At 34.3% G+C, this 26675-nt stretch overlaps 2 protein-coding genes across 5 annotated transcripts; one reads left to right on the forward strand and one right to left on the reverse strand.

Moving 5' to 3' along the window:
- The first annotated feature begins 1300 nt into the window (after positions 1–1300).
- Positions 1301–5369, forward strand: LOC145599871 (putative inactive leucine-rich repeat receptor-like protein kinase At3g03770). 2 transcript variants are annotated; one of them, XM_081655907.1, is made up of 8 exons: positions 1301–1593; positions 1823–3239; positions 3321–3454; positions 3807–4050; positions 4150–4358; positions 4450–4472; positions 4564–4675; positions 4903–5369. In XM_081655907.1, the coding sequence occupies exons 2-8, from the start codon at positions 1874–1876 to the stop codon at positions 5131–5133; spliced, it is 2319 nt and encodes a 772-aa protein (XP_081512033.1). In that variant the 5' UTR covers positions 1301–1593; positions 1823–1873; the 3' UTR covers positions 5134–5369. The 2 variants fall into 2 exon arrangements, with proteins under 2 accessions (XP_081512033.1, XP_081512034.1); XM_081655908.1 differs by having other exon boundaries at positions 1301–3239.
- LOC145599898 (putative adenylate kinase 7, mitochondrial) lies at positions 5342–10318 on the reverse strand. 3 transcript variants are annotated; one of them, XM_081655910.1, is made up of 4 exons: positions 9902–10318; positions 6513–6653; positions 5991–6179; positions 5342–5768 (listed from the first exon to the last, which is right to left on the reverse strand). In XM_081655910.1, the coding sequence occupies exons 1-4, from the start codon at positions 10244–10246 to the stop codon at positions 5607–5609; spliced, it is 837 nt and encodes a 278-aa protein (XP_081512036.1). In that variant the 5' UTR covers positions 10247–10318; the 3' UTR covers positions 5342–5606. The 3 variants fall into 3 exon arrangements, with proteins under 3 accessions (XP_081512036.1, XP_081512035.1, XP_081512037.1); XM_081655909.1 differs by having other exon boundaries at positions 5342–5774; XM_081655911.1 differs by having other exon boundaries at positions 5698–5828.
- Positions 10319–26675: the final 16357 nt, after the last annotated feature.

Genomic DNA, 26675 nt, shown 5'->3' on the forward strand with positions numbered 1-26675 from the left:
GTTTAATTTGGTCTCCAGTTGTGTAGGGCTACGATTGATGATGGCTCGAATTCGGGTTACGGAATCAGCACAAGAATTAACTTTCTCACAAAATTGCGAAGCGACGACGGATCCTCTCAAAAAGTTGTATGAGACAACGAATCGAGAATGTGTCGAATTGTTATATTCATGTATTTGGATTCTTAGTCCTTCCCCGATTAATTCTTGTTTGATTTTGTTAAATTCGTTTTCATTATTGTTAATTGTAGATGTCGTATGGTTTTATTTAATGAAATTAAATGTCCTTTAGGACTTCTTTAAAAATAAATAAATAAATAAAAATACTCCCTCAGTCCCATAATTACAGGGTAATATACTATTTTGGGTGTCCCAAAATTTTCCTCTTATTACTAAAAATAACATATAATCATTACTTACTTTTTAGCTTTTCCATACAAATTACACGTCAGCTCGTCTTGTGTGCGGCCGACCACACCGTGTGACCACTTAAAGTAACCCCTATAACATTGATTAAGTAACCCCTGTAATACCAATCAAGTAACCCCTATAACAATGACTGAGTAACTCTATAACAATGATGAAGTAACCCTTTTAACACTGATCAAGTAACCCTCATTACACTAGCAAAGTAACCCCTATAGTGGCTGGCCACATATAAGACTTTGTGATTATCCATATATACCTAAAAAACCATTACTTACTTTTTCTCTTTTTCATACAAAGTACACACATACCCAAACAATCATTACTTACTTTTTAACTTTTCTATACAATATTCTCTATTTTTTATTATTCCCATACAACATTCTTCACTTTTTATTTTTTTCATACAATATTCCTCTACTTTTTCTATTCTCCTTAAAAATCGTACTTTTTAGAGTTATTTACATGCAATTATGGGATGGATGGAATAAAAACAACATTTTAGATCTCCAAAATAGAAAAAGAGAAACTATATTATCATATGTGACGGAGTCCGGAGGGAGTGGTTAAAAAGTTGGAGGCTTGGAGCACAAATGCATGGGCAAAAAAACGTCACTGATTCAAGGGTTAGTCATTTCCTTACCTACTTATTTATAACAGCAAGAGGGCTAATTTTCTTATTTTGTGAATTCAAGACAGCCTGGAAGAGTATCTGATTCTTCATTATTTCCAAGTTCCAAGAGAATTAAACATGTAAACCCCACAAACAATTAAAGAAATGCAATCTATCTTTTGGAATCACACAATTAGCAAACTTCATTAAAGCCAAATTAAACTTTATATTCTTTTTATATCACCAAACCTCTTAAATAAAACCCAAAAAAATCCCAGAAAACAAAACAATGGAAAATGACAAGAACAGATTCCCTGATAATTTTATTGTGAAAAATTTCATCTTTTCACCACCATGCTTGGTTTACAGTAAACTGTACTGTCACTCTCTTTCAAACTGTTGTTTCTATCTACTGCCCTGCCACTTCTTCAACTTGCTCAATCAGAGAGATAAAGAAGAAAATACCCCACTCAATAAATTCTGCTTGACTTTTCAAGTTTGCAGTCTCTTAAACTGGTAAAAGAAACTTCCATGCTCAAGCACTACAATGATTTGAGGTAACCCCATAAATTCCAAGATTTTTATCTCTTTTGCTTTTGTTTTCCCTTTTGCTTGATATTACAAAAATCAGCCGTTAGTTGTTGGCTGTTTCACTTGGCTTGTTTGACGGACTGTTGGAATTGTTTGTTTTGCAATAGGGTGTTTATGGTTGGAATTAAATAAGCATTATCTTGTCAAATTTTTTTATTTGGATATTTTTTTTTTTTTTTTTTGGTTCATGGGCAGGTTTTTTTTTAATGATTGCATCTCAAGTCAACAAGAAATTGGTTAGTTTTTATGGGTTTATTTAATGAAATGAGAATGAGTTATTGGAGCTTGTATTTAATTATCTCAGTCTCATTGAGTTTCTGCATAGTTGGTACTTCTCAATTGCAATCATCACAAATTCAGGTGCTTATGCAATTAAGAAAGCATTTAGAGTACCCTGATGAATTGGCATTGTGGAATGATAATAATGCTAATGTATGTTTCATGTCTCCATCGACAAAAATTAATGTCACTTGTGAAGTAGATGTTGTTACTGAGCTTAGGATTATGGGTAGTAAGCCTTTCAGAGTAGGCAAATTTGTTGGGTATGCAATTCCAAATCTGACCTTATCAGATAGATTTTCAATGGATTCCTTTGTTGCAACTTTGGCAAGGCTCACCAGCTTGAGAGCTCTTAGTTTAGTGTCTTTGGGCATTTGGGGGCCGCTTCCGGATAAAATTAACAGGCTATCTTCATTGGAGTTTCTTGATCTTAGTTCAAATTATTTGTATGGTTCTGTTCCACCAAGGATTGCCACAATGGTGAAGCTTCAAACATTAAGACTTGATGGTAACTTCTTCAATGAGAGTGTTCCGGATTGGTTGCATTCGCTATCCAATCTTTCGATCCTAAGCTTGTCAGATAATCACTTGAAGGGTCCATTTCCTGCTTCAATTGGGAAAATCAGGACTCTCAGTACTCTTGCAATGTCAAATAACAAGATTTCTGGGGGATTGCCTGATTTGAGTAGTTTAAGTGGCTTGAAAATGTTGGATTTGAGTTGGAATGAACTGGATTCGGAACTACCCAAATTGCCTGGAGCTTTATTTATGGCATTGCTGAATAACAACTCCTTTACTGGTGAGATACCGCAGGAATTCAAGAAACTGAACCACTTGCAGCACCTTGATTTGTCACTGAACCATCTTCAAGGAAGACTACCCAACATTCTTTTCTCCTTGCCTAATATTAGTTACCTGAATTTAGCATCAAATGAGTTGAGTGGATCACTCCCCATTCATTTGGCATGTGGCAAGAAACTCGAGTTTGCTGACTTGTCGAACAACAGATTAATGGGCGAGATTCCCAGGTGTTTAAATAAAATTACTGCTCAATTTTATGGAAATTGTTTGACAGCCGGTGGAGTAAACCAGCATCCGGAGTCATATTGTGCCAAGATGCAGCAAAAGAAAAACAATTACTCAGCCAAAAGTGCATTAGCTTTAGTTGGTGTGATTGGAGGAATTGTTGCAGTGGTGGGACTTCTGGCATTTGGAATTCTGGTGATTTATAGAAGATACTGGCCAAGAGGCTGTCAAGAACAGAGTTTGTTGCAGAAGCAAGTTCAGGAAAACAGTGTAACTGGGGTGACCTCTGAGATACTAGCAAATGCAAGTACGTTCGTTTTTTAGTCTTGTGTTCCTTTTGGAATATTCAAATGTTTTTAGTGTTCATTTTTGCCTCCCCATTGTTCAGGATATATATCTGAAGTTTCTAAATCTGGCACACAAGGAATCCCAGCATGTCGAACATTTTCCATGGAAGAGCTGAAAGAAGCTACCATGAACTTTGATAAATCTGCCCTGATGGGGGAAGGTGCTAGAGGCAAGGTATAGTGTACTGTCATAACTTCATGCGTTTTTCATTCACTCAAATTCCAATGTCCCATGCTCACATCAGAACTATATGGAACTAGATTTTTATTGGATATAGCTAAAAGAAAGAAACTCTCTTGTCAATCTGTGTTTTGGGCGGTGTTTGGTTGAAAAGAAAAAAAAGAAAGCAGGTTATTATCATGTAGGTCGAGTTGTGACTCTATTTACTTTTCCTTGCTCTTTTTTTGTTATTTTCTTTGAAATAGATGGAGGTTGGCATTTCCTGAAAGATGTACATGTTCTTCCATTTGGATATAACATCACAATTTTTGAATCTGCCTAACATTTGCACTGCTTTGTTTCTCAGATGTATCAAGGAACATTACAGAATAAAACCTTAGTAGCTGTAAGGTGCCTATCTCTATCAAATAAATACACCACTCGTAATCTCAAGCTTCGGCTGGACCTTTTGGCAAAGCTTCGCCACCCACATTTGGTTTGCCTTCTGGGTCACTGCATTGACACTGGAGCAAAGGCTGATTCTAGTGGCAACAAGGTCTATCTTATATATGAATATGTGCCTAATGGAAATTTACGCTCCCATCTTTCTGGTTAGTCTCAAAGCAAAAGCAACTTCATTGATGTCCTATAGCTTTGATACCCTAGGCTTTTGTTGCAATTAACATATGCAGCAAATGCCATAATTTCAGATCTTGGTCAAGTAAGAGCACTCAAGTGGCCCGAGAGATTGGTAATTCTTATTGATATTGCCAAAGCTGTGCAGTTCCTTCACACAGGAATCATTCCCGGTTTCTTCAACAATCGACTGAGAACCAATAATATCTTGATTGATGAGAATCGAAGGGCAAAGTTAAGTGATTATGGACTGTCAATCATCTATGACGATGATGAATTTGGGGTGAGATTATTTTGACAATTTATGTGAATCTCTCGATAGTTTTTCCGATTTGAGTGATTGATTATAATATACGTTGTCCTTTAATTCACAGGGAAAAGCTGCTGCTAAGTCATGGTAAGAAAGAACTATCCTGCCGTTAGTCCATCTTGATTGCCTACTCAATTTATGTACAAGTCTTTAGTTGCTTCTCCTCTTTGTACTGCAGGCAAATGAAAATTATTGAGGATGACATTTATTGCTTCGGATTTATACTACTAGAATCCCTCATTGGTCCGTCGGTGGCCGCTAAGAAGAAGGCAGTTCTGCTAACTGAAATGGTAAACCCTTAATCCTGTTGCCGATGGTATAAAAACCATAATTTAGACATGACAGCAGATTTCAGAGATTGGACTTGAGTCCATTCTAAGTGACAATTTCAGTTTTAAGTAACTACCAGTAGATTTTGGGTGTTTTGTGTTTCTGAATTATGTAGGGAACATTTTATGGAGGAAAATTATTGTATTCTTATTTGCAGAACTTTTACTAACATGAGTCTTTTTCACAGGCATCGTTTGGTAGTGAGGAAGGTCAGAGAAGAGTCCTAGACCCTATTGTATTGTCAACTTCCTCGAAAGAATCATTGGCAACAGTCATCTCAATAACCAACAAATGTGTTTCTTCCGAAGCATCTACACGTCCTTCTTTTGAGGATGTGCTTTGGAATCTACAGTATGCAGCTCAGGTTCAAGCAACAGCAGACGGTGACCAAAAAATTGGTTCCATGGCACAATCGTGATTTTCGTCCTGTATTGTATACTGGTGTAAACTTCAATATGTCATGTTTAGGCATCAACAAACATAAATCTCTAGAGCAAAACAAAGCACATATTATAATCATCATCTATTCCCTGTAAATGTGTACCATTGTAAGCCTGCAACAGTAGTCCAGACTCTTATTTTACAGTTTTGCTATCCACATGTTATACGATCTTGAGTATGTAATATAAGAGAAACTGGAACTGCTTTAAAGCATGTACATTTAGCCATTTACGCTCATAATTTTTTCCCTTAGGAATTTTTTTTAACAATGCCTATCCACTATCAAAATTAATCACTGTTCGAGTATTTGCAACCAGTATCTAGTCAAAATGAGAAACATAGTTAGAATCTATACTGCTTTTTACTTTCTTAGCTTCGAAATAGAGGCTCCAGAAAGTCTATAATCATCATATTTACAAAAGTTGCAGCAGAGCTTAAAGTCTCAAATATTCAAGGTACTCTGAAACGCATAGTCAGTGTTCTTGAAGAATGAACAGCATTGGTATGTGGCAGATGCAGTGCAGCTAGGAGTCCTTTCCAAGTTTCTCCTGGTGCCTTTCCCACTTGAAAGTCAATAAGCTTCTTCTGGCTCTGGTAGTAGTCCTCCAGATACTGCCTCTGGCATAAGGAAACATTTATGAGTACATATCTCCAGAAACCGTGAGCTTCTCACTGCTCCAGACAAATAAAAAAATGATAGTCTGGATTTTGTAGGTAAAACCAAGCAAATCATCCTAAAACATGCACAAAGCACTCTCCAGCAGTCTATTCAAAACTACAAAAAATAATTTAAGGCTAATTTTCAGACATGTAAAACCAATCAAACTTAATCACCTGCTCTCTGTAGAATGCAGAGACCTTTGGGTGAGAATCTTCAGTGTCCTTGTTAATATTTGAGAAACTGGATTTGGTTCTGTCACGAGGCGCGGTAGAATCAACAGGACAACCAGCTGCATGAGTATGGTCTTCAGAGCATTTAAAATTCACAACTAGGTCAATATCAACTAGTTGGTCGAGGATCTCCTACAATACAAGGACCACACACTATTAAAATCAATTGGTAATAATTACTCCTCCAACCTTTGAAATTTGTACCAATATGGCACTCCACATCAAACTAGAGCCTTTACAAAAAATTACATCATCATATCCTTGAAGAAGAAGAGGGGATGGATTTAGGGAGCGCTCCTCCCAAAACTACTATATTATTCTACCCTCAAAACAAGAATAAAACCTCACATTATGCTAAGTACATACTTCCAAAAGGATTTAACTAGTTTATGCATGTGATCATATGATATCGGTCCAATATTAGGCAAATTTAAATTGAAGTTTGCAGATGGTAAGCAATCTTACAGCTTGAAGGCGTGTTCGAGGAATGCCATCCAAAATAAACCCATTTTCACCTCTGTAATGTCCATCTTCGAGTCTTTTTAACAGCAAGCCAAAAATTATGCTCTCAGGAACAAGCTTCCCACAGTTAATTGCCTCAGCAATCTATTGTAACAGACAACAAATAAAAATCTGAGAAACCCCTGCAATAAATCACATAAAATAGGCCCTCCAGCTAGAGGAAATCTACAGTACCATTTTCATCATAATCATGCAAGTGCTTCATCAGGCTGCGAAGCCAGCATTGAAAGATTCAGAACAATCTTGATTCTTGATTAGAGAAAGTAAATTATTAACAGGTCTATAGAACAAGTGGCTCCCTATAGCTTAGTTATGGCACTTACGAGTGCAACAGCTTATAATTGTAAGAACATCAGAATATTCTGGTCATAATAAATTAACAATAGTTCTGATTTGATTATAATACTATTTGAGTTGGATTTACTTTAAAATATCAAAGAAGTGAAGCTCTGTTTAAAGAACTATCAGGTAAGAATGAATTTTCTCCATGATCCCATTACCTGGAAAGATATTGTATCACTTTAAAAGGCCATGGTGGACTATTGGTAAGGTATAAGGAGATTTCTTTTCTGGTTATATTGTTATTTGAGTCCTCAAGATACAGAAATACTCCCTCAGTCCCTAAACTAAAGCCCTAGAATTCTTGTCCATAAATAAAGCCCCACTTCTCATTTGGGTGGGTTTCATCATCCACTAATTTCTTCTTCTGACTCAATTTCATTCAACAAAACCTCTCAAAACTCAATATATATTCTCTTATTGTCATTACTGGCCTGAAAACAATAAACTATTTCCATTACATTTTATATTCAGCTTTTATCAACAATATTCCACTATAATTTATCTCTTAAAACTGTGTGCTCAGATCAATGGGGCTTTTAGAAGGAGCTAAGAGACAATTTTATTTCTAAGGTTGGGAAATAATCTCCTTAAGGCACACTTTGATTGGGAGCAGTGAAGACATAACAAAGGTAGATGATTAGTTTAGGTGGTAATCTAAGGGATTGTGTAAAATTGAATGAGAAAGGGAGGGAAAGAGGGCTATTCATTTTCTATGTATGTCCACTCTCGCCCTCTTTTCAAGTGAAATTTCATTATGTAAAATAAAAAAAGAGAAATAAGTCAGTTGTCCACCAATCTATCAACATAATATGAAAACCATCTATCAGAATTTTTTATCATTTAGGGTAACCATCTTCATCCAATCAAAGATGAATCCCATAAGCACACTTTCATATAGAAGGGCAGAAGGCACATTTGGTTGGCAATAATTTTTATTTTATAAATACCCCGTCTAGGGATGGCAGTCTAGTCCGGATCCGACCCTACTCCGCCCCGATCCGAGGTAAAATATCCGCTTTGAGTCCGAGAAAAAAGTAATTCGAGTTCGACTCCGTTAAAATAATCCGACTCCGAGTCAGAGGAGGGCCGGAGTCGGATCCTACAAAAAATCCGAGAAAAAAATCCGACTCCGACAAATGTCCGACTTTAACGAATTATCCGACTCCGACTCCAATAGATAGTGGATTTTTGTGTGGGTCATGGTGGCATTGGGTGTGGGTTGTAAAGGCCCAAATAGCCCAACATCTCAAAGTATATTGAATAATGAAAAAAAAACTCGGAGTCGGGTCGGATCGGAGTCGGATTCGGCGGTCGGACATTGAAGTCGGAGTCGGATGTCGGATTTAACCTCCGACTTCCTGTCGGGTCGGAGTCGGATTTAGCATAATCCGCTCCGAGTCCGACCCGTTGCCATCCCTAACCCCATCCGTTTTGAAATATTAGGCCACATTTGATTGAAGCTCAATTAAAAGGAAATTGAGTTGAAATTCCATGTTTTTCAAGATTTGTAGCTTTGACATGCCACAAGGTAGTCTTAGTTTAAGGTTATCATTTTGGAGCAATCCAAAATAGAAATGTCTATTTTGAATAAAAGGTGAAGGGAGAATCTATGTATGAATGTTCATTGTATTAAAACAAGTAGTCAAGTAGAAGTGTTTCCAATATCCTTAGTTTTTAGGCATAAAGCTTTTCACGTCATTTTCCCTTCCTTTTAATCATAGTAATAATACTGAAATGTATCATTCTCCTTGCAAGTAATATATTTTAATTTATGGGTGTGTTTGGTAAAAAACTTTTGAAAGAGCTTTTAGCTTATTTTGTCCAATTAAATGTTTGACCGATTAAAAAAGCTAATTTGGGTGTTTGGTATATAGCTTATTAAAATAGCTTTTTGGGCTCAAAAAGCTCTTTTAGAAAAGCTCATTATAAGAGCTTTTTAAAATTAGCTTATTGTACAATTAGCTTTTTGTTTCTTAAATACACTAAAAGTCTAAAACAGCTAACAATTAACAACTATTTACCAAACATTTTTATACAATTAGCTAATCATAATCAGCTAGTCAAACCAACTACTATAACCAGCTAGTTAAACCAGCTAATACAATCAGCACCTAATTACCAAACAGGGCCTATAACTTTGTACAATAACAAGTATTATAACCAAACTAATTAATCTTTAAGTTTACTTCTAAACTTTTTCCCTATACTAGCTCATAGATCTTTGGGTTTCGTTTACAACGAAATAGAGACTTTAGAAAATAAGCTCAAATATTGGCATTCAATGGTTGCTTAGACTCAAGTAAACATCATCTATATAGTAAAAAAAAACCTCATTTAAGGAATCCAATCTAGAGTAAAATTGATTAGCTTGAACTTTTGTTATAATTAAACCAATTAACATGTCAACAACCAACTTCTCTAATACAAAGTATACATTGTACAGTATTACTATATTATTATCCCAATATCATCCAAATTCTAAGCCAGGAAAAGTTATCATATGACACACTACACCTAAAATTTCTAAGCTAGTGTATTGTGCATAACAATTACATCATGCCATAAAACAAAATTTTGGCCTCATCAATTTAAAATATGAAAATGATTGCATAAAAGGATTCTAATACAAATATCAACTACAACAATTGACACATAATTTTGTCACGCATTTACTAATTTAGTAAAAGTATAACGTTTATATGCCTCCCTAAATTCTGTATATATCACCCTCAAATATAGAGTTCATTATTCAAACCAATCTAACATCATTTCACATTCCGCGACAAAAATTCAAGAATGTTTCGATATACTGATATAGTTATATACTGTATAATCTAGGAAATTAGGTCATTCAGCCAGATTTTTAATCATTGATTATTCCAAATAAAATGATTAGCATGTAAAATTAACAATAACACCAGCATTCAGTCAGACAATCAAAAAGAAAAACATAAATCAATTCCAAAAAAAAAAATGAGAGAAGAGTGAACCTGTTTATAGAGGGGAGAATGAGGGTTAAGATCTTGACGAAGAAGAGTAGAAATGGAAATACGAGGAACATGAAGAAGCTTCGAGATCATGTCGGCATAGATATGCTTCTTAGCGGAGGGATTACCAATGAAGACCCAATGTACGCCTCTGAAAGGTCTAGAAGCATCGGAATCGAGAGCAGTAGCAGGTGTAGGAGACGAAGGAGTTGGGCTGAAGTCGTCGTCGTAGTCGAATTGTAGCTGAGCTGCGGCGGAGGCGGCGGCGGAGATGTGGTAGGAGTGAGTGTGGAGGAGAGGTTGAGAGAGGTGGTGGAGGGAAGGGGAGATGCGGCTGAGGACAGCCATTGTTGAAGGTTGATCAGTGAAAGATGAGAGTGGAGGGTGTGTTTTTGTGGCTGGCAATTTGGCAACCGGAGGGTGAAGGAGTTGAACTGATATTTAGGGTGCCACGTCATTTTTTAATCAATACTTATATTTTATTTTATTTATATATTAAAAGACACACCAGCAATGACACGTGTCATTTCCTGGTGTGTCCCTTATCTTTTTATTTTATTTTTATTTTATTTATTTATTTATAAGGAAAAAATCTTTCTACATATAAGTAATAATTACATATGAAATATACTACAGTAGAATATTTGATTTAGCTTTCCAAAAAAAAAATATTGACAACTAATAAGTTAAGCAAAAAAAATTAAAAATAATATTCTTAACATACAAGTAATTTGTGACATGTGGAGGTGGACAGTTTTTTTAAGGAATGAAAGACATATTATAAATTATATACGTTTATTACAAAAAAAATTATATATTAATTTCTTAATTTTTTAACCATGTAATAGAAGCTACGGGCTTAAATAATAAAATGTGAATATTAAATCAACAAATAATATTTTTGTCATGTTTTTAAAATCAATTATTGAAAAGTTCCGTGCATGACACGGGAACTAAACTAGTTTTAATAATTCTACTCCACTTTCTTTCATACTAGATGAATCATTTTATTTGGAATAATCAAGTATCGCACGGTTTGTTAGTATTTTTTTAAAAAATATTTTTCATATTTATGTGATTTTTGTTACTACGTATTATATTAGCTTTAAAATATTAGATAAAATTTCTAATCTCAAAAGATAATATTTTGTATTTAATTAATTTAAATTTTAAAATTTTATTCGTCAATTTTGCTAACGTGGCATTTGAATTATTTAATTGTAAAATAAATTAATAATCTCTTATTTAATTGGCTACAACTTAAATTCAAAATCCTACGTGGCGCGCTAAGAAAAATGTGGCTCTCTAAAAACTCGGGGAAAAACTCCCCTTTATATGTATACTAGTTTTGTGCCCCGTGCGATGCCCGGGTTGTTTATTGAATTATAAAATAAATTTTTAATCTTTATACGATTTGCTAGATTGTGAAGTATATTATTTTAACCGATTAGTATATATTATAAATGCATGTTTTACGCTTTGAACTGTTTCCTTTACCCAAAAAAATATTATGATACAAAAAATAATTTATTAATTTTTAAGAATTATAATCTAATAATTTATTTAATAAAATTATAATTGAATTTGTACATTTGAAATATTGGTAATTTATCGAAAATAAAACTAATTTTATCCTAAAATTTTATCCAAATAGAATTCTAAATTAACTTTTTTTATTTATCTTATGAGGTCTATTTAAATCTATCCAACGTGGCGCGACACTTGGCAAAAAGTTAGAATGCCAAGTGTCGCAGCCTCGTGACCTGACTAAAAGTTTAGCTTCATATATTAAACTAATTTTATCTTAAAATTCTATCTAAATAAAATTCTAAATTAACTTTTTTTATTTATCTTATGAGGTCTATTTAAATCTATCCAACGTGCCGCGACACTTGGCAAAAAGTTAGAACGCCAAGTGTCGCAGCCTCGTGACCTGACTAAAAGTTCAGCTTCATATATTAAACTAATTTTATCTTAAAATTCTATCCAAATAAAATTATAAATTAACTTTTTTATTTATCTTATGAGATCTATTTAAATCTATCCAACGTAGCGCGACACTTGGGGAAAAGTTAGAACGCCAAGTGTCGCAGCCTCGTGACCTGGCTAAAAGTTTAGCTTTATATATTAGTTATATGATATTAGATTTTTTACAACTTTTAAGGATGCACCGATTTCTAAAAAAAATTGTTTTGTACTTTTGTTGCAAATGACAAAAGTTGTAAAAAATATGAAATAGAAGTAATATTATTATTGAGCGATGTGAGAAAAAGTTATTAAACCGACTTTGTTAGTTGAGATGAACTCTACAAGAGGGGGGGTGAATTGTAGGTGAGTTCCTAATGACTACTTTTGCAAATATAAAACAGAATAAAATGGGAACTTGCAAAGCACACAGTATTTTACGAGGAAACCTTCTAGTGCCCAACTAGAAGTAAAACCTCGACCCTACCTTAGGGATTTCAAACACAAACACTTCCACTATAATAGGGCAAATACCAAGTTACAACCTATTATAATTAAGCCTCTACTCACAAGTTCCTAAATGAACTTGCTACAGAACAGAACACTACTCTACCCAGTCTAAGTCCCACACTCAGACTCTCTCGTACTCCTTAAGTACAGATCTTTCCTCTTCTCACCAGAAGCTCTCTCTGTATGTAATGATAATAACTATACTCTCACCCAAATAATCCCAAACCAAATACAAGTATTAACACCTAGTATATGATAGGCAAGCTATGCATGAAACCCGAAACTAATATGACAAGATTATAAGCTTGGCAAACTTACACAATTAAAGCTCTGTAATTCTTCACGCATAAACTCACAAAAACCTAAACTCCTATTATTCTCTACTATTTATACAAGTATTACTCGTATAGAAAGTAGGTTTTCATAAAGATAAATAAGTAAAAACTTAACTTATCTTAAAACACGGTTTTTAAGTAAATCCTTTGAAGAAAATCTTTTCAGAAAAATAAGATAGAAATATTAAGTTAAAAAACATAATATCTTTTTAACAAACTGATTTTAAGAAATAAACATTTAAAGAAAATCTTTTTCAATTTCTATCTTTTATCTTTTCCGATTTTAATTTATTTGCCAAGCTAACTTGTCACGCTTCTAATAAATTTCATGCATATCCTACTTAACATATTTAACAATGAATCTAGAAGATAAAATCTTAACTAAAACATTGCTGTGCTGCGCTCTTGTTCTGGTAGGTTTACTTGGGCTCCATGCTTACTAAGTTCCTCCAAAGATCTTAGTCAGCCATCTTCAAGTTCCTGTGAAGGAACGTTCCTGTTAGGGAACTCAGTTCTTGTGAGGGAACTCTTCTTCTATTTTGAATAACTTTCTTGATAAAGAACTCCTTCAAGTCTTCTTAGCTTCAGTTACTTCTTCCATCTCCAAGATCAATTTCACCTAAACTAAACAAACACTTGAAAAGCCTTAATGAGATGAGTTTGCTGTAACTTAAGTTCCTCATCATCAAAACCTTTAAACATCAACAATTTCCCCCTTTTTGATGATGACAAACTTAAGCAAACTCTTGAGAAAGTTAAAACAAAATAAAAGGTCGTATTTTTGTATTTTTAAATTATTAACAGAAAATAAACACACAACTGAATAAAACAAAAACCAAAAGCTAAAAAAACAAAAATAACTAAGACAGAAAGTAAACTAAACTATTAGAATCATATCAGAAGAAAGTTATGATACTTTCTCAACTGGAACCCAGAACCATGTTTGCTTCTTCTTTTCCCCCTTTTGGCATTATCAAAAAGTCTTGCTTTTTCAAGTTTATTAAGCATCTACTCACAGCCCCACAAGCAATTCATCGAGTGTGGGAAACTGAAGGCAGCGCTGCTAACTTCCCTTAGAAAGTTCCACTCTCCTGTTTATGCATTCATAATAGACAATAGTATATATATATAGACAGTTCCAAAAGCATTCATTAAAAACAAAAGAGATTGATCATCCTGCTTAAGTTTTTACAAACCAAAATATTTAAACATGAAAAGCAAACTAAAAATGTTCACGACTGTTAAGGAAGTTAGGATAGGCTATTTTAGGAAAGCAAAAAAAAAAATGGCTAGGTCTGCAAGAGGTCCAGAATCTGCTTGCTGTCTTCCTTCTGTTGTGCAATAAGAGCTTCCAACCTTTGCTCAAGACTCTCCAGTTTCTGTTGGAACTTCTCTTCCTGTTCCTTCAGAACCTTGTCCTGTGCCTGCACTGATTTCTTCAGTTCTTTTAGTGCCTTCCCCTGCTCCTGCACCTGTTTTTCCAATTTCTGAAACTAAACCTTCCCAGCAAATTCCTTGGCTTGAATTTCAACCCTCTCCATTCTATCAACCAATTCAGTCACTTGCCCTTCAAGTACTTTGTCATCAGTATCCAGCTCCAATGGTTTCTCCATGCTGGTCTGAGGCAGAGCACTTGCAGATAATCTCCTGCTCTTCCTAACAGGTTTATCACTCACTTCCTTTTGTTTTCTCTTTCTTGTTGACTTCCCAGCCTTCTCTTCTTCCTTCTCTAACTTCTGAATCTTACCCTGAACTACCTCCAAGCTAAGACCTGCCAGAGTATCAGCATCAATCACATTCTCTGGCTTCTCATCCAAGCCCACATACTTCCCTTTAAGCTTAACACCAAGACTCTCAAAAACTGTAGACAGAATAGCACCATATCCAACTTTTGTTCCACTTGGAACACAATGTGCCAAGTGTTGATACATAAGTGAGGGAAAATTAATTTTAATCCTCCTTGATAGACAGAAAATTACAGCCATGTCCATCAAACAAGCTTCACCCTTCTTTGCAGTTCTTGGTAAGATGGTCTTCTTAACAAGATTGAACAACAATTTATTTAAAGGACTCAGATCATTATGACTCATAATGTTCTTCCCCCTTTCTCCTCCTAGGGCTTCAACTATGTCACCACTCAAGTATCTTCCAACCTTGACACTTGACTTACCCTTAATGTAAGTCTCATACCCTTCCATAGGGGTTCTCAGAATTTTGCTTAGAGTTTCCACATCTAATTCAATATTCACTTTACTAACCTTACTAGTTATTATTCCCAATTTCGCTTCAAAATTTTGACAAAATTCAGTCATAGCACTCGGATACATCAAATTATTAGAAACTTTAACCAACAAATACTCTCAGCCTTGGAACTTAATTAAATCAATAAATTCTAGAAATCTAGCACTCCTACACCAATCTAAATCAATCCGATGACCAACAACATACCTATCAGCTTGGACTTCAAGCTCAGCTTGATCAATTTCTTCCTCGTCCTCCGATTTCTCCTTTTCAGAACCCTCCTCTTCCAAATTGCGAGCAAACTCCTCAACTTCCTCAATGTGATCCTCCAGTGACTTTTCTTGACCTTTCTTAGCTTTCCACTCTCTTAATTTGTCAAGCATTGTCTTGGTGATGTTTTCTAATTGTTCGGGGTTAGGGTTTTGCATGGTGGATGATGGTGGGTTTATGATTTGAGTTTCAGTGTGAGAGACAATCGGAAGTGATGAAACTTCTTCTTGTTCAGAGGAATGGTTGTGATGTGAGTTTTCGGACAAGCTTAGTGAGGTGATTATGGCCATGGTTTCTTCTTCAAGAGGGTTTTAGAATATTATAGAAGTTTTTCACAGTGGAGTAAATGATTTTGACAGCGTGATGATGTAAGGTGGTTGAGGGTGCCTTTTATAATTAATGAAGCGGTGTAAGGAATTTTAAGGGGTTTACAGAGCAGTCATTATTTGAACAAGTTCAACGAATTTTCTAAAAATAAAACACGCAGGAAGAATTTACCAAAATTCATTTTCTTTCCAAATTCATTTAACTTTCAAAACAAGATCACTGTTCACAAATACGCAATTGGAACACGCTTTCTACACATATATGTAGACACCCATTTGTGTCTCCCCAAAACCAAACCCAGTGATGAGTACCTTTCACGTCGAATCATAATCGAATGAAACGAAAGTGTGGAAAGGTCTAGTGTTGCGGAAAGTTTTATTTCTTTTCTCTTCTCCCTGTTTTGGAAAACTTTATTTTAAGAAAATAGCCAATCCAGTTTGGTTGGTCCATGATATGGGTCCAATAGTGGTGTAGTTGGATGGGGCTTGCAAAGACCTTTCCAACGATATATTATAAGCCCAATTTCGATGAATATTGAGGAAGTTATGGCCAATTTACTAAACTGGGCCCGGTTTGAGCTTTATGTACGGCCCAATGATCTAGGGGAGGGCCTAATGTGATTTATCATTCCTAATGCAATTAGGAATGGTTTTAGTCTTCTAGAATCTTCTAGAAGGTTCTTTTCATTCCTAATTCAATTAGCATTGATAAGTTGACTTTGTTGACTTTTCAGAGTTTTAATTAAGATCAAATAGCATTTTCGAAGGAATTATATTATTTTATCTTCCAGTACGGGAAATTTATCAGATTTTCGAAAACGCATTAGAATCAAGACTGGCGTCCAACCCCAGGCCTTGGCACCTGGAACCAGGCTTGGCGCCAGGCGCTAGCCACTGGTGCCTGGCGCCAGCTAGCCAGGGTTGGCGCCAATCCTGTTTTGCGATCTTCAGACTCTGTTTTGTTAAATTATCTTTTTTGGCTGGTTTTCTCTATAAATATCGTATTCAAAACTCCGTTTTCATGCACCAATTCTCCTCATTCGCAAGTTATTCATCAACAATCATTAATTCTTTAGCATTCTTTCTTTCTTACTTTTTCATACAAAATTCCGCATTCATTAGATCTAGAAACACCTAGCCATATTCGATGTTGCCTTCGCCCTAGACGTGAAAGGTTTAATTTCTGAGGGTTTGGTCCCAAATCTCTCTTTCAATTATTTAATTTAATTGTTTTGATTATTATTTTCCTTGAAGTTACTAACGTGTGTGTTTTGTTATTAGAAAGAGGTACGAGGCATCAAAGTAAGTACTTTATTGATTTATTGATATTATGATGTAGAAATCATGTTTAAATTGTTATCATGATTCCTAGTATCATGTCTAGGGTAACAAATATATTAAATATGATTGTTACGATGCTTCCTATGTTCTTCCTAATATTTATGATTGTTAGTATCATGTTAGGGTTAAAGATTTGATTTTTAATGCTTAGTGACATGCTAGGGTTTGTTATTAATCTTGTTAGTATCATGCCTAGGATCTTGCTATTTTTATTATGCTTTAATATTAACATGAACATGATTATGATTATAATTATAATTTATGATGATTGTGAATATTATTGTTATTATTACTTTGATGATGATTATTTTATTTATAATTATTATTCATGATGTTGATTATTTATTATGTTGCTTGATTATATTTATTGTTATTGCTTGATCACACCTTTTATGCATGTTAAAGGGAATTGGTACTTGTAATCACGCTTAATAAGATAATTAATAATCTTGTTAGGGTTAATTTGATTATAATTCAAGTGATCGCCAATAATAGATTTATTTGTGCATTAAATTCAACCAACATAGATTAAACAGGTTTAGGGTTAATCCTATTGATTGTATGTTAGTCAGAAAGCGCACATGAATACGATCAGAATAAAGTAGAGGCCTATTATTAGGGCAGGTTCAATCTCTTTTAGGTTGGATTTGTACCTTCATCCCCGGACCCTTATTTGGTTCATGACCTTATGGAGTTGACGATCTCTTGAATCGTTAAGGGGTGTAACCTTCACCTCGTGAACGGTTTACAAGTTCCTAAAACTTGTTGGCGACTCTTTTGCTCTATCTTCTTCCCTTTTGGACGCCACCGTACTTTAGTGTATGATCACAGTGGGGTTCAAGCTAGTGGGATTTTAAGGCTTGAAATTATTCCCTACAATATACAATGTACATTACTACTAGAAAAATTAATTGAGCATTTAATGAACTTACCTTTAGTGATTAACAGCGGTGACACTTCAGCTATGTTTAGCACACCAAAATTGTGTCAAATGCTCTTTTTGCTTTATTTACATTATTTTTGACTTTGCCATATCTTGGAACTTCAGAGGCTAGTACTTCAGCTTGATTATCCCAAGTTCCAATCTCAATTTCTCAAACCTTTCTCTGTTCAAGGGCTTGGTTAGAATATCTGCAATTTGATTTTCAGTTTGACAAAATTCTAACTTAATATTCCCTTGCTCCACATTATCTTTTAGAAAGTGATGCCTAATGTGGATATGTTTTACCTTTGAGTGTTGAACTGGATCTTTAGAAATACATATAGCACTTGTATTATCACAGTAAATAGGTACACATTTAAAAATAATACCAAAATCTCTGACCTGTTGTTTTTTCCATAGAACTTGTGAGCAACATGTTGCTGCAACCACATATTCAGCTTCTACTGTAGATAAAGCAACTGTGTTTTGCTTCTTGGAACCCCAAGAAACTAAACAAGGTCCTAAAAATTGTACCATACCTGAAGTGCTTTTCCTATTTACCAAATCACCTGCATAGTCAGCATCAGTGAAGCTATTTAAATCAAAGGAATCACTTCTAGGATAGAAGAGACTCAAATCATCAGTTCCTTTCAAGTATCTAAGGATTCTTTTTACTGCTGTCAGGTGAGACTCCTTTGGATTTGCTTGGAACCTGGCACACAGACCTACACTAAAAGATATGGCAGGTCTACTAGCTGTTAAGTAAAGTAGTGAGCCTATCATACCTCGATACATAGATTGATCAATACAAGTTCCAGATGGATCTTCATCCAATCTAGTAGCAATTCCCATAGGAGTATTGTTGGTTTTGGCATTTTCCAACTTGTATTTCTTGATCAGTTCCTTAATATATTTTTGCTGATGAATCATAATTCCCTCTTCAGTTTGCTTAATTTGCAAACCAAGAAAGAAATTTAATTCTCCAGTCATGCTCATTTCAAATTCTCTACTCATAAGGTCAACAAAATACTTGCATAAAGGTTCGTTAGTTGCACCAAATAAAATATCATCAACATAGATTTGTACAACTAAGATATCAGTTCCATTTGACTTTAAAAACAATGTTTTATCAATTTTACCACGTTTAAAACCATTAGCCAAAAGGAACTTAGATAATCTTTCATACCATGCTCTAGGAGCTTGCTTTAACCCATAAAGAGCCTTGTCAAGCTTATATACATGGTTTGGGAACTATGGATTTTCAAATCCAGGAGGCTGTTCCACGTAGACTTCCTCATTTAAGTATCCATTTAAGAATGCACATTTGACATCCATCTGGTACAGCCTGAATCCCATATAAGCAGCAAAAGCAATAAGTAAACGAATAGCCTCTAACCTGGCTACAGGAGCAAATGTTTCTTCATAGTCTATTCCTTCTTGCTGGTTGAAACCTTGTACAACTAATCTTGCTTTGTTCCTGACAATAATACCATGTTCATCTAGTTTGTTTCTGAATACCCATTTTAGTCCAATGGACTTCTTGTCTTTTGGTCTAGGTTCCAGATGCCAAACTTTATTTCTTTCAAATTCATTTAGTTCAGCTTGCATAGCATTAATCCAGTCAGCGTCAGTCAAAGCCTCAACATAATTTTTAGGTTCCATGGAAGAAAGGAAAACATTGAATGCACAGAAGTTCCTAAGGTGAGATTTGGTTTGAGTTCCTTTTGTGATATCACTCATGATTGCATCAACTGGATGAGATTTCTGATGTTTCCAGGGCCTTGGAGTGAAATCTTTGATTGGATACAACCTCTCTTCATTATTGTTGACTGGTTCTTCTGTAGGAACTTGATTCTGGATCTCAGGTTGAACTTCTTCAGGAGTTTCCACATTTTGGCCTTCATTATGATTTCCAATCTGTTCTTGAAGTGGAGTTCCTGGTGCATTCTCCAACTCTGGTTCAGCATTTGCTTCAGGATTTGTTACTTCTGCAATTTCAACTTGCTGCTTCTGCAGTGATGCTGGTTCCTCATCTGGTTCTGCTTACGCACAAGTCAATCTCGAAATCATCATCACAATCCTGTACATCAACCAAATTTTCAGTCTCATCAAATATAATATGTACAGACTCCTCAACACACATTGTTCTTTTATTTTTCACTCTGTAAGCTTTGCTATTTGAGGCATATCCTAGGAATACTGCCTCATCACTACGTTCATCAAACTTTCCCAAGTTTCTTTTACCATTGTTGTGAACAAAACATTTGCAACCAAAAGATCTAAAGTAAGAAATATTAGGTTTTCTCCCTTTCATAAGTTCATATGGAGTTTTGTTAGTGATGGCCCTAACAGATACTCTGTTGAGTATATAACATGCTGTGTTCACTGCCTCAGCCCAGAAGTTCCTAGGCAGCCTGCTTGATATCAGCATTGTCCTTGCCATGTCTTCAAGACTCCTATTCTTGCGTTCCACCACTCCATTTTGTTGTGGAGTTCTTGGGGCAGAGAAATTGTGATCCATACCATACTCAGTACATAATTCATCAAATTTAGAATTCTCAAATTCTGTTCCATGGTCTGATCTAAGATGTATCAAATGATTCCCTGTTCTTCTTTGTTCTTTCTTTACAAAAGCAACAAACTCATCAAACGCTTCATCCTTGCTTACAAGAAAGAAAACCCAAGTGAACCTTGAAAAATCATCAACAATAACCATTACATATTTCTTACCACTTCTACTTTGGATTCTCATTGGACCACAGAGATCCATATGAATGAGTTCCAAAGGCCTTTTGGTACTTACCATCTTTTTGGACTTGAAAGAAATTCGGGTCTGTTTACCTTTAACACAAGCTTCACACACTTTGTCATACAAGAACTTAATGCAAGGAAGTCCTTCCACTAAGTTCTTAGATCTTAGTTTATCAAGTAAAGAAAAGCTTGCATGGCCAAATCTTTTGTGCCATAAAAGAGGATCATCCTCAATAACACTAAGACATGTTAAACTGCTGTTAGGAACCTCGTTAAGATCCACAACATATGTGTTCCCTTTTCGAGTTCCTTCTAAAATAATGTTCCTAGTGTCATTGTGGATGATTCTACACTTATTTGAAGTAAAGCTGACAGAATTACCTTTGTCACAAAACCGTGAAATACTCAACAAATTGTGTTTGAGGCCCTCGACTAAAAATACATTATCAATGGCATGGGAACGTGACCTTCCTATCTTTCCAATAGCAATTATATCACCTTTCATATTGTCACCAAAGGTCACAGTTCCACCATAGTAGGCATCCAGTGAGAGAAATCTAGTTTTATCTCCAGTCATGTGCTTAGAACAACCACTATCGAGGTACCAAGTGTTGTTCCCCCTCACTGGAACCTGCAAGAAGAATTAAACGTTAGAGTCAGGAACCCAGGTTTCCTTGGGTTCCTGTGTAACAAGAGTTGATTCATTTTTCTTAACCCAGATTTGTTCTACATGTTTGACATTCTTCTGAGTTCTTTGTTCTTTCTTAGGACACTTAACCTGCTTATGTCCTGTATTGCCACAGAAATAACAAACAATGCTACTAGGCAAGTTGACATACTTCTTTTCTTTCTGGAACTTCTTTTTAAAACCTAAACCTTCAGTTTTCTTGGTTTGAGCCTTAGTGATCCAGTCAGGAACTCTATACTCTATTGGTTGCTTACCTTTCCTAGCTCTCTCAAGTTACCCCTCAAGACGTGCCTTATCCGTTTTTAACTCTTCCAAATCATGTTTTAATTTTTCAAAATTCGGATAATCAGTAGGTGGAGGAACTTCAGAGTTAGGAGTATCAACACTCAGTTTTAACAAAGACAATTCCACATTCAAGAGTATGTTATCTTGTTTTAAGTTCTCTAGAGTCTCTTTTAAAATTTTATTGTCATCAAACAGACTGAAGAACCTGTATTGAATGTCAAACTTCATGTTATCAACCCATTCATTGTTCTCTTTGTAAGTTACTAAAGCTTTATCACTTAGCTGTTTGGATCTATGTAATTCCTTTAAATCTTCTTGAATTTCCAAAACAGTATTTATTAGATTCTCTTTAGACAGATGTTTTAATTGATTATAAGAGAACCATACCTCAGACTCAAGCTCCTTTAGTTTGGAAGCTTCATCAGTTTTTGCCATTAGACATAAATGAGCGGTTTCTTCTGATGGTTGGTCCTCCTCTTCTTCTTCTGAATCTGTATCTCCCCAAGCAGCCAGCATGGCTTTCTTAACGTTGTCCTTGGTGAAGTAAGGCTTATAGACTCTTGACTCTTTGGATTGCTCCTTGCCTTTAGTCTTTCCTTTCTCTCCATCCTGAACAGGACAATCTTTGATAAAATGATCCTTTGATCCACACTTGAAACACGTTGTGTTTCTGGAACTTGTGTACTTCTTGTTCCTGTCAAACTTCCTATTGTTCATCATCTTCTTAAACCTCCTAACTAGCATAGCCATCTCTTCCTCATCAACTTCTGATTCTTCTGAGTTTTGAGCCTTGAGTGCAAGACTTTTACTTCTGGAACTTTCAGTATTGGAACTCAGATGAAGTTCATGAGTCATCAATGATCCAGCTAGTTGTTCCATATTAAACTTGGTGAAGTCCTTAGCTTCCTGCATAGCAGTAACCTTGGATCTCCAGCGTTCATCCTGTGGTAGGCTTCTTAAGATCTTCCTTGCCTGTTCATCAATAGGAATATGCCTGCCAAGGGAGTTCAGTTCATTAATAATATCATTGAATCTAGTAAACATCTCTTCTATGGTTTCTTTAAATTGCATTTCAAACCTTTCATACCTAGACATCAATAAATCTATTTTAGAACGTTTTACCTCGTTAGTACCTTCATGAGTTACATGTAGCAAATCCCAAATCTGTTTGGCAGACTTGCATCCCATGATACGATTATGTTCATGGGGTCCAAGTCCACAGTGCAGATACTTTATAGCTAAATCATTCATTTCAAGTTTCTGATAATCTTCTTTATCATAATCAGAAATGGATTTAGAAACTACCTCATGTTTGTCATTCGTTTGAGTTATTTCAAAATCACCAGTTTCAATTACACGCCAAACCTGGTAATTTTCAGCCTTGATGAATATCTCCATCCTGTTCTTCCAGTAGGCATAAAACTTACCATTGAACATAGGTGGATGTTGGGTAGAGTACCCTTCTTCAAGTTTCTCCTTGTAATTCATCTCTCCAGGAACTTACTCAGCAAAGTTATCTGCTTGCACGTGAGAACCGTGCTCTGATACCAATTGTTAGTTGAGATGAACTCTACAAGAGGGGGGGTGAATTGTAGGTGAGTTCCTAATGACTACTTTTGCAAATATAAAACAGAATAAAATGGGAACTTGCAAAGCACACAGTATTTTACGAGGAAACCTTCTAGTGCCCAACTAGAAGTAAAACCTCGACCCTACCTCAGGGATTTCAAACACAAACACTTCCACTATAATAGGGCAAACACCAAGTTACAACCTATTATATAATTAAGCCTCTACTCACAAGTTCCTAAATGAACTTGCTACAGAACAGAACACTGCTCTACCCAGTCTAAGTCCCACACTCAGACTCTCTCGTACTCCTTAAGTACAGATCTTTCCTCTTCTCACCAGAAGCTCTCTCTGTATGCAATGATAATAACTATACTCTCACCCAAATAATCCCAAACCAAATACAAGTATTAACACCTAGTATATGATAGGCAAGCTATGCATGAAACCCGAAACTAATATGACAAGATTATAAGCTTGGCAAACTTACACAATTAAAGCTCTGTAATTCTTCACGCATAAACTCACAAAAACCTAAACTCCTATTATTCTCTACTATTTATACAAGTATTACTCGTATAGAAAGTAGGTTTTCATAAAGATAAATAAGTAAAACTTAACTTATCTTAAAACACGGTTTTTAAGTAAATCCTTTGAAGAAAATCTTTTCAGAAAAATAAGATAGAAATATTAAGTTAAAAAACATAATATCTTTTTAACAAACTGATTTTAAGAAATAAACATTTAAAGAAAATCTTTTTCGATTTCTATCTTTTATCTTTTCCGATTTTAATTTATTTGCCAAGCTAACTTGTCACGCTTCTAATAAATTTCATGCATATCCTACTTAACATATTTAACAATGAATCTAGAAGATAAAATCTTAACTAAAACATTGCTGTGCTGCGCTCTTGTTCTGGTAGGTTTACTTGGGCTCCATGCTTACTAAGTTCCTCCAAAGATCTTAGTCAGCCATCTTCAAGTTCCTGTGAAGGAACGTTCCTGTTAGGGAACTCAGTTCTTGTGAGGGAACTCTTCTTCTATTTTGAATAACTTTCTTGATAAAGAACTCCTTCAAGTCTTCTTAGCTTCAGTTACTTCTTCCATCTCCAAGATCAATTTCACCTAAACTAAACAAACACTTGAAAAGCCTTAATGAGATGAGTTTGTTGTAACTTAAGTTCCTCATCATCAAAACCTTTAAACATCAACAGACTTATATATATATAAGAAATTAGTTTGCAATTTAGCCTTATTAAGGAAAATCGCTCATATTAATTATTATTATTAATGCATTAAAAATACCATTGATTTAAGGATTTAGCTCAATTATGAGAGTAAATTCGAGTTTAGCAACCATGTTTTTACCGCTCAACTTAATGCCTTTTGTGTTTATTTTATTTTAGGAAATTTTTTAAATAACCACCCAAAAATGTAACCATTTTCGAACTAACCACCCGTTTAATTTTTTATTTTAAATTACTTCCCCTTAAATTAAATAAATGCTCATATTACCACCCATTTTAAAAATCTAGTGAATTTTCCGTCTGTGGGCCCGACCTAACGCTTATTTTGACTCTTTTGTCTGATTTTCTCCCCGATTTTTCTCTTTAAAAAAGCTCTCCTAACTCCAATTCACATTTTTATCTTTAAAATTTAGTAGAATTTGGTGAAGGAAATGTGAATTAAAGTTTAGAGAGCATTTTTAAAGAGAAAAATCGGGGACAAAAATAAGTCAAAAGGGTCAAATTAAGTGTTAGGTGGGGCCTACAGACGGAAAATTCACCGAATTTTTGAAATGAGTGATAATCTGAGCATTTATAGGTGGTAATTTAAAAATTAACGTTATATTTTATTTATTTTTTTAATTTTTTTTACACTATTTTACTTATGTTGGCTGGATTATGATATGTTTTTTGGCTGGATTATGATATGTTTTTATTTAGTGATATTTTCAAAATCTATGACATGCATATATGATTTATTCAGCTACTAAAACTTGCAATGTATGATATGGTGACAGGTTAAAAAGTTATGGATGATAGCCAATTTCTGATCTGATACTTGGAGTTTATATTAAAAAGAGTAGAGTATAACTTTGAATACTTTACTCAGCACAGGATCATTGTTTGGCATCTTAGACAGGAGTTTCTACTACTTTTTTAAGGGTTTTGCTCACAAGAGTAACAGAGTAAAGTTAATTTGAACAAAATTTGGTGTTGGAATCAACGTAATGCATTTTAACAGCCTATCCACAAGAGTATTTTTTTTTGTTTGTCTTTACTTGGCAATTGACATTCCAGGTTATTTCTTGTATCACAGGTTGAGTCCCACGCCGTGCGAAATTATTATGTGTAACACTCTTGATTTACTAACTAATAATAAATATGCATTAAAGGAAAATTTAACAATTTTTTGTATAAAAATGCGGAAGCATACACCTAAATTGGAGGTATTACCACATAATTGACAAACCCACTAAAAAAATAAAATTATATCATATCTTCAATTTGACTTTATTTTGTGCGCTTTTTTGATAGGTTTAGGTTTAGATTTTGTTTTGTTTAATTGTAATGCATTATTATGACTTTTGTATTTTTCTAAAATTATTGATACAAATTTTGGGATCGCGTGCAAAGTTTGATGGATCCCATTTTACAAAATATTAAGTTTCATTGGACAATGATAAAGAACACTTGCATGCTTATGAATAGAGTGGGAAATACATGTATGACTCCACATTACAAATCATGATTTTACCACATATTTATAAGAGTTTCCTAGCTTAATCTACATTACTCTACATTTTACCTACAATAACATAATATCATACAATTTTATATTATTCTTTATCTAGGACTTTCCCGGAATTATCTCACTAGATTTTTCTAGACTAGATGAAAGCCCGTGTAATGCACGGTTTTTTTTGTACATAAGAAAAAAAAATATTTTTCTTAGTTTGATAAACTGTAAGTGTTTTTTTTTTAATTATTTGGTTAATTTTACAATAATTTCAGACAAAAAACATATAATAATTTAATTAAACTAATATTGCTTATTACAAAAGTATAAGTTTTTTTTTAATGTATTTATAATAAAACTTCATTGATTGTTGTTTTGTATTTTTATTTATTGTTGTTTGTTATATGACAATAGAAGTTATTAAATACGAATAAATTGTAAATATTTTTTTCTATCAAATTTTTGACATAAACTCCATATAAATGTTTATATATTGTAAAGTTTTTTCTTTCTAATTTAATTTTTTTTAATGAAAATATCATCTCATTCATAGATGTTTAAATAAAATCATTAATATCAAAAGATAATTTTTAATTTTTTTTAATAATTTGAATCCTAATTTCAAAATATAATTTGTATTGTAGTTTTTTAAGTAATTTAAATCCTTATATCTAAAAATAATTTTTAGTTTTTTTTTTTAAAAAAAAATTAGTTTAAAAATAATTTAAATCCTGATAAATCACTATTCGTTGTTTTTACCTACGTGGCAAAATTCTTAATTCTCATTTGTCACTTTTGTTGGGATGGCGAGTGAATATTTTATTTTTAAAAT

This window comes from Chenopodium album, chromosome 2 (assembly GCF_948465745.1).
Source record: "Chenopodium album chromosome 2, dcCheAlbu1.1, whole genome shotgun sequence".
Classification (NCBI taxonomy): Eukaryota; Viridiplantae; Streptophyta; class Magnoliopsida; order Caryophyllales; family Amaranthaceae; genus Chenopodium; species Chenopodium album.

Coding starts and splice junctions, on each gene's coding strand:
- LOC145599898 (XM_081655909.1), bottom strand. CDS start 10,246: ATGGCTGTCCTCAGCCGCATCTCCCCTTCCCTCCACCACCTCTCTCAA. Junction 6,654..9,901: donor ATTCTCCCCTCTATAAACAG/GTTCACTCTTCT, acceptor CTGTTACAATAG/ATTGCTGAGGCAATTAACTG. Junction 6,180..6,512: donor CTCGAACACGCCTTCAAGCT/GTAAGATTGCTT, acceptor CTTGTATTGTAG/GAGATCCTCGACCAACTAGT.
- LOC145599871 (XM_081655908.1), top strand. CDS start 1,874: ATGGGTTTATTTAATGAAATGAGAATGAGTTATTGGAGCTTGTATTTA. Junction 3,240..3,320: donor TGAGATACTAGCAAATGCAA/GTACGTTCGTTT, acceptor CCCATTGTTCAG/GATATATATCTGAAGTTTCT. Junction 4,359..4,449: donor ATGACGATGATGAATTTGGG/GTGAGATTATTT, acceptor TTTAATTCACAG/GGAAAAGCTGCTGCTAAGTC.